Raw genomic sequence first — 10,294 nt, forward strand, 5'->3', positions numbered from 1 at the left:
TTCGTCTTGTGCTTGTCAAGATACGGGCTCCATTCTGGGGCCGCATACTCCAGGATTGGCCTTACATATGTGGCATACAAGGTTCTGAAGGTTTCCTTACACGGGTTTCTGAAAGCAGTTCTGATGTTAACCAGCCTCGCATACGCTGCTGATGTTATTCTGTTGATGTGGGCTTCAGGAGACAGATTTGGCGTGATATCAACTCCTAGATCTTTCTCTCTCTCCGTTTCGTCTCCCATTCGGTATCCAGTGTCTGGCCTCCTATTTCCTCCTCCTAGTTTCATTACCTTACATATACTTGGGTTGAGCTTTAGTAGCCATTTGTTGGACCACTCCTTCAGTTTGTATAGGTCATGTTGTAGCCTCATACTATCTTCCTTTGTCTTGATCCTCCTCATAATTTTTGCATCCTCAGCAAACATCAAGAGGAACGAGCCTATTTCTTCTGCGAGATCATTTACGTATATCAGAAACAATATAGGTCCAAGGACTGATCCTTGTTGGATTTCACTGGTGACTCCTCGCTACTCTGAAACTTCACCCCTCACAGTGGCTCGCTGTGTCCTGATGCTACCCTTATCCAGTACAGTACCTTCCCTTTCACTCTTGCCTGCATCTCCAGTTTGTGCACTAGTCTCTAATGTGGTACTGTGTCAAAGGCTTTCTGGCATTCTAGAAATATTCAGTATGCCCAGCCCTCTTCTCTTTTGCCTAATTTTTGTTGCTTGGTCATAGAACTCAATTAAACCTGTCAGGCATGATTTGCCATCTCTGAGCCCATGCTGATGTTGTGTTACATAGTTCTTTCGCTCCAGATGTTCTACTAGCTTTTTACGCACATTCTTCTTCATCATCTTGCATGGAATGCAAGTTAGGGACACTGGCCTGTAGTTCAGTGCCTTCTGCCTATCACCCTTCTTGTATATTGCGACTACGTTGGCCGTCTTTTAAATTGTTGGCAGTTCGCCTGTTACCAGTTGTTGTACACAATGGAGAGTGGCAGGCACAGAGCTTCTGCTCCTTCCTTTAGAATCCATGGTGAGATTCCAACCGGGCCTATAGCCTTTGTCACATCCAAATTTAGCAGATGCTTTCTCACCTCCCCACTGGTAATCACAAACTCCTTTAATGGTGTCAGGTTTGATATTCCGTCTCTTATCTCTGGGACTTCTCTTTATTCTAAGGTGAAGACCTGGAATTTCTTATTGAGTTCCTCGCACACTTCCTTGTCGTTTGTAGTGAATCTTTCTCCCCCTATCCTCAGTTTCATTACCTATTCCTTCACTGTTGTTTTCCTCCTGATGTGGCTATGCAGCAGTTTGGGTTGAGACATTGCCTTGCTCGCTATGTCATTTTCATATTACCTCTATACCTCTCTTTTCACCCATGACGTATTCATTCCTGGCGCTCTGGTATCTTTCTCTGCTCTCTAGTGTTCTCTTGTTTCTATAGTTTCTCCACGCTCTTTTACTTAGTTGCTTTGCTAGCTTACATCTCCGATTAAACCATGGGTTTCTTGTCTGCAGTTCATTTTTTTTCCTTTTGGACTGGGACGATCTTGTCTGCTGCCTCCTTACACTTCTGTGTAATATAATCCATCATGTCTTGACCCGTCTTTCCTCTGAGCTCTGTTTCCCCAGCTATATCAGTTAGGAATTTTCTTATCTCCTCACAGTTTCCCTTCCGAAATGCTGGCCTCTTGCTTTCTGGTCCCTTCCTTGAGTACAATAACCCTTCTTCGACCAGATACTCAAAGAGCACTGTGATCACTCATACCCACGGGGGATTCAAGACCGATTTCCCTTATGTCTTTATCGTTCAGAGCGAATACTAGGTCGAGTCTTGCTGGTTCATCATTGCCTGTCATTCTCGTAGGACCCTTGACATGCTGACTTAAAAAGTTTCTAGTCGCCAAACACACACTAGGTGTGTGTGTGTCATATGGGGTGAGTGTCATATTTTATGTGTTGTCTAGTATGAATGTCACTCGCTGTATGTGGTGTGTGTGTGTGTGTGTGTGTGTGTGTGTGTGTGTGTGTGTGTGTGTGTGTGTGTGTGTGTGTGTGTGTGTGTGTGTGTGTACTCACCTAATTGTGCTTGCGGGGATTGCGCTCTGGCTCTTTGGTCCCGCCTCTCAACCGTCAATCAACAGGTGTATAGGTTCCTGAGCCTATTGGGCTCTATTATATCTACACTTGAAACTGTGTATGGAGTCAGCCTCCACCACATTACTTCCTAATGCATTCCATTTGTCAACCACTCTGACACTAAAAAAGTTCTTTCTAATATCTCTGTGGCTCATTTGGGCACTCAGTTTCCACATGGGTCACCTAGTGTGTGTGCCTCTTGTGTTAAATAGCCTGTCTTTATCTACCCTGTCGATATCCTTGAGAATCTTGAATGTGGTGATCATGTCCCCCCTAACTCTTCTGTCTTCCAACGAAGTGAGGTTTAATTCCCGTAGTCTCTCCTCGTGGCTTATACCTCTCAGCTCGGGTACTAGTCTGGTGGCAAACCTTTGAACCTTTTCCAGTTTAGTCTTATCCTTGACTAGATATGGACTCCATGCTGGAGCCGCATACTCCAGGATTGGTCTGACATATGTGGTATATAATGTTCTGAAAGATTCCTTACACAAGTTTCTAAAGGCCGTTCTTATGTTAGCCAACCTGGCATATGCTGCTGCTGTTATCCTCTTGATATGAGCTTCAGGGGACAGGTCTGGCGTGATATCAACCCACAGGTCTTTCTCTCTCTATGACTCTTGAAGTATTTCATCTCCCAAATGATACCTTGTATCTGGTCTCCTGCTTCCTACCCCTATCTTCATTACATTACATTTGTTTTGGTTAAACTCTAACAACCATTTGTTCGACCATTCCTGCAGCTTGTCTAGGTCTTCTTGAAGCCTCAAGCTGTCCTCCTCTGTCTTAATCCTTCTCATAATTTTGGCGTCGTCAGCAAACATTGAGAGGAATGAGTCTATACCCTCTGGGAGATCATTTACGTATATCAGAAACAGGATAGGTCCGAGTACAGAGCCCTGTGAGACTCCACTAGTGACTTCACGCCAATCTGAGGTCTCACCCCTCACTGTAACTCTCTGCTTCCTATTGCTTAGGTACTCCCTTATCCATTGGAGCGCCTTTCCAGTTACTCCTGCCCTTTTCTCCAGCTTATGCATCAGCCTTTTATGGGGTACTGTGTCAAAGGCTTTCCGACAGTCCAAAAAAATGCAGTCCGCCCATCCTTCTCTTTCTTGCTTAATCTTTGTCACCTGATCGTAGAATTCTATCAAGCCTGTAAGGCAAGATTTACCCTCCCTGAACCCATGTTGATGGGTTGTCACGAAGTCTCTTCTCTCCAGATGTGTTACTAGTTTATTTCTCACAATCTTCTCCATCAACTTGCATGGTATACAAGTTAAGGACACTGGCCTGTAGTTCAGTGCCTCTTGTCTGTCACCCTTTTTGTATATTGGAACTACATAACCCGTCTTCCATATTTCTGGTAGGTCTCCCGTTTGTAGTGACCTACTTTACACTATGGAGAGTGGCAAACAAAGTTCTCCTGCACACTCCTTCAATACCCATGGTGAGATTCCGTCCGGCCCAACAGCTTTTCTCACGTCCAGCTCCATTAGGTGCTTTTTGACCTCATCTCCTGTAATTTCGAACCTTTCCAAGGTCGCCTGGTTTTCTGCTACCTCTCCTAGCGCCGTGACTTCTCCTTGTTCTCCTTCTCCAAAGACCTCCTGGAACCTTTTGTTGAGTTCCTCACACACCTCTTTGTCATTCTCTGTGTACCTGTCCTCGCCCACCCTAAGTTTCATCACCTGTTCCTTCACTGCTGTCTTCCTCCTGATGTGACTGTGTAGTAGCTTTGGTTCGGTCTGGCTTTATTAGCTATATCATTTTCATACCTTTTCTCAGCTGCTGTTCTCACACTGTGTGTGTGTGTGTGTGTGTGCGCGCGCGTGTGTGTGTGTGTGTACTCACCTAGTTGTACTCACCTAGTTGTGTTTGCGGGGGTTGAGCTCTGGCTCTTTGGTCCCGCCTCTCAACCGTCAATCAACAGGCGAACAGATTCCTGAGCCTATTGGGCTCTATCATATCTACACTTGAAACTGCGTATGGAGTCAGCCTCCACCACATCACTTCCTAATGCATTCCATTTGTCAACCACTCTGACACTAAAAAAGTTCTTTCTAATATCTCTGTGGTTCATTTGGGCGCTCAGTTTCCACCTGTGTCCCCTTGTGCATGTGCCCCTTGTGTTAAATAGCCTGTCTTTACCTACCCTATCAATTCCCTTGAGAATCTTGAATGTAGTGATCATGTCCCCCCTAACTCTTCTGTCTTCCAGCGAAGTGAGGTTCAATTCCCGCAGTCTCTCCTCGTAGCTCATACCTCTCAGCTCGGGTACTAGTCTGGTGGCAAATCTTTGAATCTTTTCCAGTTTAGTCTTATCCTTGACTAGATATGGACACCATGCTGGGGCTGCATACTCCAGAATTGGCCTGACATATGTGGTATACAAATTTCTGAATGATTCTTTACTCAAATTTCTGAATGATGTTCGTATGTTGGCCAGCCTGGCATATGCCGCTGATGTTATCCTCTTGATATGTGCTGCAGGAGACAGGTCTGGCGTGATATCAACTCCCAAGTCTTTTTCTTTCTCTGACTCCTGAAGGATTTCCTCTCCCAGATGATACCTTGTATTTGGCCTCTTGCTCCCTACCCCTATCTTCATTACATTACATTTATTTGGGTTAAACTCTAACAACCACTTGTTCGACCATTCCTTCAGTTTGTCTAGGTCTCCTTGAAGCCTCAAACAGTCCTCTACTGTCTTAATCCTTCTCATAATTTTGGCATCGTCCGCAAACATTGAGAGAAATGAATCTATACCCTCTGGGAGATCATTTACATATATCAGAAACAAGATAGTGTGTGTGTGTGTGTGTGTGTGTGTGTGTGTGTGTGTGTGTGTGTGTGTGTGTGTGTGTGTGTGTGTGAGTGTGTGTATGTGTGTGTGTGTGTGTGTGTGTATGTGTGTGAAAGCCGAAGTCATCAACAGACACAAGCTGTAGCCTGAAGCCTCATTAAACCACTCGGCGTCAATGAATACTCTACATGTCGTACAGAAGAGCTATACATGTTCTTTAATACATATTACTCGTTGAACTATTCCAAGCGGAAAAGTTATTTGTTTTACTGTGATAAACAAATCAACGACAGCCATTCCTTGACTACGACGCTACAAGCGACCTGTCGTTGTCAAGCTCTGGGTACTAGGTCTCACGCTCAGCGCCAAACTCCAAAACCTTTATACAATTTCCAAAAACTATTTCGCTACGTAATGCAAGGGATTTTTTAACGCTAAAACCGAAATAGATATTTAGAAGAATAAAACTCATTTATCTCAAAATAATTGATATACAAAATTTTGATTTCTAACGACCAATTCCAATTTTGGAATTTATTGCGTAAGGTTAAAGAACTGTATAGAACTTCTGTAAAATTGTTGGAATTCTTAGACAATATGAAATGCTAGTATTGACGGAGGCAGCGTTTACCACAGTGCTAGTATTGACGGAGGCAGCGTACACCACAGTGATAGTATTGACGGAGGCAGCGTTCACTACAGTGATAGTATTGACAGAGGCAGCGTTCACCACAGTGCTAGTATTGACGGAGGCAGCGTTTACTACAGTGCTGGTATTGACGGAGGCAGCGTACACCACAGTGATAGTATTGACAGAGGCAGCGTTCACCACAGTGCTAGTATTGACGGAGGCAGCGTTTACCACAGTGATAGTATGGACGGAGGCAGCGTTTACCACAGTTCTGGTATTGACGGAGGCAGCGTTCACCACAGTGATAGTATGGACGGAGGCAGCGTTCACCACAGTTCTGGTATTGACAGAGGCAGCGTTTACCACAGTGATAGTATTGACGGAGGCAGCGTTCACCACAGTGCTGGTATTGACGGAGGCAGCGTTTACCACAGTGCTGGTATTGACGGAGGCAACGTTCACCACAGTGATAGTATGGACGGAGGCAGCGTTTACCACAGTGATAGTATTGACGGAGGCAGCGTTCACCACAGTGACAGTATGGACGGAGGCAGCGTTCACCACAGTGCTGGTATTGACGGAGGCAGCGTTTACCACAGTGATAGTATTGACGGAGGCAGCGTTTACCACAGTGATAGTATTGACAGAGGCAGCGTTCACCACAGTGATAGTATTGACGGAGGCAGCGTTCACCACAGTGATAGTATTGACAGAGGCAGCGTTCACCACAGTGATAGTATTGACGGAGGCAGCGTTCACCACAGTGATAGTATTGACGGAGGCAGCGTTCACCACAGTGCTGGTATTGACGGAGGCAGCGTTTACCACAGTGATAGTATTGACGGAGGCAGCGTTTACCACAGTGATAGTATTGACAGAGGCAGCGTTCACCACAGTGATAGTATTGACAGAGGCAGCGTTCACCACAGTGATAGTATTGACGGAGGCAGCGTTCACCACAGTGATAGTATTGACGGAGGCAGCGTTCACCACAGTGATAGTATTGACGGAGGCAGCGTTTACCACAGTGATAGTATTGACGGAGGCAGCGTTCACCACAGTGACGCTCACCCACCAGAGTTGATCATTTAACTCCTCAGGTCACATTAATTTACTTTTGGTAAAGAAGCAATTTAAAGTCAGGAAAATTTCCATCTCACACATCTTGGAGAGGTCGGTTATCACAGACCACCAACCCTCACATCTGACAACTTCCTCGAGAAAATTGTAAAGTTTTTATAGGCTCTTCAACACGATTTTGCATTAAAACTCAATGTATTCTTGTTATTTAATAATTTAATAATTCACTGTGTTGGGGGGCAGAACCTTAGAGTGTATTCATACACGTTAGTCTTCTTTCGTGGTTCATACAATATTTTATACAATTCTGTTCATCCCTGCATTGTAACTATTTTGTTTGTCTCAAGAAAAAAAATGGCTCTCGTAATCAACATAAACTGTAAAAGAAACTATATTAACAATAACAACAGTAAAACCAAAAAATTATTATAATCTCGACAAATACGACAACAAGGAGAAGGTCAACAACGACAGCCTCGTCTTCAGTACCAACACTGTCAACAACAGCCCCGTGTACAGTACCAACACTGTCAACGACAGCCTCGTCTTCAGTACCAACACTGTCAACGACAGCCCCGTCTTCAGTACCAACACTGTCAACGACAGCCTCGTCTTCAGTACCAACACTGTCAACGACAGCCTCGTCTTCAGTACCAGCACTGTAAACGACAGCCCCGTCTACAGTACCAACACTGTAAACGACAGCCCCGTCTTCAGTACCAACACTGTCAACGACAGCCCCGTCTTCAGTACCAACACTGTCAACGACAGCCCCGTCTTCAGTACCAACACTGTCAACGACAGCTCCGGCTTCAGTACCAACACTGTCAACGACAACCTCGTCTTCAGTACCAACACTGTCAACGACAGCCCCGTCTTCAGTACCAACACTGTCAACGACAACCTCGTCTTCAGTACCAACACTGTCAACGACAGCCTCGTCTTCAGTACCAACACTGTCAACGACAGCCTCGTCTACAGTACCAACACTGTCAACGACAGCCCCTTCTTCAGTACCAACACTGTCAACGACAGCCCCGTCTTCAGTACCAACACTGTCAACGACAACCTCGTCTTCAGTACCAACACTGTCAACGACAGCCTCGTCTTCAGTACCAACACTGTCAACGACAACCTCGTCTTCAGTACCAACACTGTCAACGACAGCCTCGTCTTCAGTACCAACACTGTCAACGACAGTCCCTTCTTCAGTACCAACACTGTCAACGACGGCCCCGTCTTCAGTACCAACACTGTCAACGACAGCCCCGTCTTCAGTACCAACACTGTCAACGACAACCTCGTCTTCAGTACCAACACTGTCAACGACAGCCTCGTCTTCAGTACCAACACTGTCAACGACAGCCCCTTCTTCAGTACCAACACTGTCAACGACAGCCCCTTCTTCAGTACCAACACTGTCAACGACAACCTCGTCTTCAGTACCAACACTGTCAACGACAGCCTCGTCTTCAGTACCAACACTGTCAACGACAGTCCCTTCTTCAGTACCAACACTGTAAACGACAGCCCCGTCTACAGTACCAACACTGTCAACGACAACCCTGTCTTCAGTACCAACACTGTCAACGACAGCCCCGTCTTCAGTACCAACACTGTCAACGACAGCCCCGTCTTCAGTACCAACACTGTCAACGACAGCCCCTTCTTCAGTACCAACACTGTCAACGACAACCTCGTCTTCAGTACCAACACTGTCAACGACAGCCTCGTCTTCAGTACCAACACTGTCAACGACAGTCCCTTCTTCAGTACCAACACTGTCAACGACAGCCCCGTCTTCAATACCAACACTGTCAACGACAGCCCCGTCTTCAGTACTAACACTGTCAACGACAGCCCCGTCTTCAGTACCAACACTGTCAACGACAGCTCCGGCTTCAGTACCAACACTGTCAACGACAACCTCGTCTTCAGTACCAATACTGTCAACGACAGCCTCGTCTCCAGTACCAACACTGTCAACGACAGTCCCTTCTTCAGTACCAACACTGTCAACGACAGCCCCTTCTTCAGTACCAACACTGTCAACGACAGCCTCATTTTCAGTACCAACACTGTCAACGACAGCCCCGTCTTCAGTACCAACACTGTCAACGACAGCCCCGTCTTCAGTACCAACACTGTCAACGACAGCCCCGTCTTCAGTACCAACACTGTCAACGACGGCCCCGTCTTCAGTACCAACACTGTCAACGACAGCCCCGTCTTCAGTACCAACACTGTCAACGACAGCCCCGTCTTCAGTTCCAACACTGTCAACGACAACCTCGTCTTCAGTACCAACACTGTCAACGACAGCCTCGTCTTCAGTACCAACACTGTCAACGACAGCCCCGTCTACAGTACCAACACTGTCAACGGCAGCCTCGTCTTCAGTACCAACACTGTCAACGACAGCCCCGTCTTCAGTACCAACACTGTCAACGACAGCCTCGTCTTCAGTACCAACACTGTCAACGACAGCCTCGTCTTCAGTACCAACACTGTCAACGACAGCCTCGTCTTCAGTACCAACACTATCAACGACAGCCCCGTCTTCAGTACCAACACTGTCAACGACAGCCTCGTCTTCAGTACCAACACTGTCAACGACTGCCCCGTTTTCAGTACCAACACTGTCAACGACAACCTCGTCTTCAGTACCAACACTGTCAACGACAGCCTCGTCTTCAGTACCAACACTGTCAACGACAGCCCCGTCTTCAGTACCAACTCTGTCAACGACAGCCCCGTCTTCAGTACCAACATTGTCAACGACAGCCCCTTCTTCAGTACCAACACTGTCAACGACAGCCTCGTCTTCAGTACCAACACTGTCAACGACAGCCCCGTCTTCAGTACCAACTCTGTCAACGACAGCCCCGTCTTCAGTACCAACACTGTCAACGACAGCCCCTTCTTCAGTACCAACACTGTCAACGACAGCCTCGTCTTCAGTACCAACACTGTCAACGACAGCCCCGTCTTCAGTACCAACACTGTCAACGACAGCCTCGTCTTCAGTACCAACACTGTCAACGACAGCCACTTCAACACAATTATCGTTGAGAACCACAAGAATAACGTCAATATCATCAGTGACAACATCACTACCTCCGCCACCAATAACGGAGACCTCACTATATACTACATCAGCACTACCACAACCATCAACAGCTATACCGTTATCTGCAACGTTAACAACACCGTCTAAAACATCGTCAATAACATCAGCATCATGTACAACATCCACAACAACATCAATATATTTCATAACATCTATACTCAAAGAAATCACACAAACGTGATGAATATTAGTGAGGAAATCATTTAGAACAATGAGGTGACTCGAACCTGCAATCAAGGTATTCACAGCCGCGGACCTTGCCCCTGCACCACGACATGGGGTAAGTTATACAACATGGGTTTCCACTGAATTCACATGAAGTCTGGAGGCTTCCTCGAGTGGCTCCACGACTTCCGTCCAGGAATCAGTGAAAAATGTGTAACTTATACATTATTGTGGAACAGGGGTAAGGTGCGCGTCTGTACCGTGATCGATGGATCGAGTCGCCTCATTGCTCTAAATGATTTTCTTACTGATACATATAACATCAACATCAACGATAT

The 10,294-nt window shown here is 46.2% G+C and overlaps 1 protein-coding gene across 1 annotated transcript; it reads left to right on the top strand.

Annotated features, from left to right (window-relative positions):
• Window positions 1–5,824: 5,824 nt before the first annotated feature.
• LOC138354823 (secreted protein C-like) lies at window positions 5,825–6,673 on the top strand. Its single transcript, XM_069309321.1, has one exon. The coding sequence runs from the start codon at window positions 5,825–5,827 to the stop codon at window positions 6,671–6,673; it is 849 nt and encodes a 282-aa protein (XP_069165422.1).
• The last annotated feature ends 3,621 nt before the right edge of the window (window positions 6,674–10,294 follow it).

The sequence above is a fragment of the Procambarus clarkii genome, chromosome 64 (assembly GCF_040958095.1).
Source record: "Procambarus clarkii isolate CNS0578487 chromosome 64, FALCON_Pclarkii_2.0, whole genome shotgun sequence".
NCBI classification, from domain to species: Eukaryota; Metazoa; Arthropoda; class Malacostraca; order Decapoda; family Cambaridae; genus Procambarus; species Procambarus clarkii.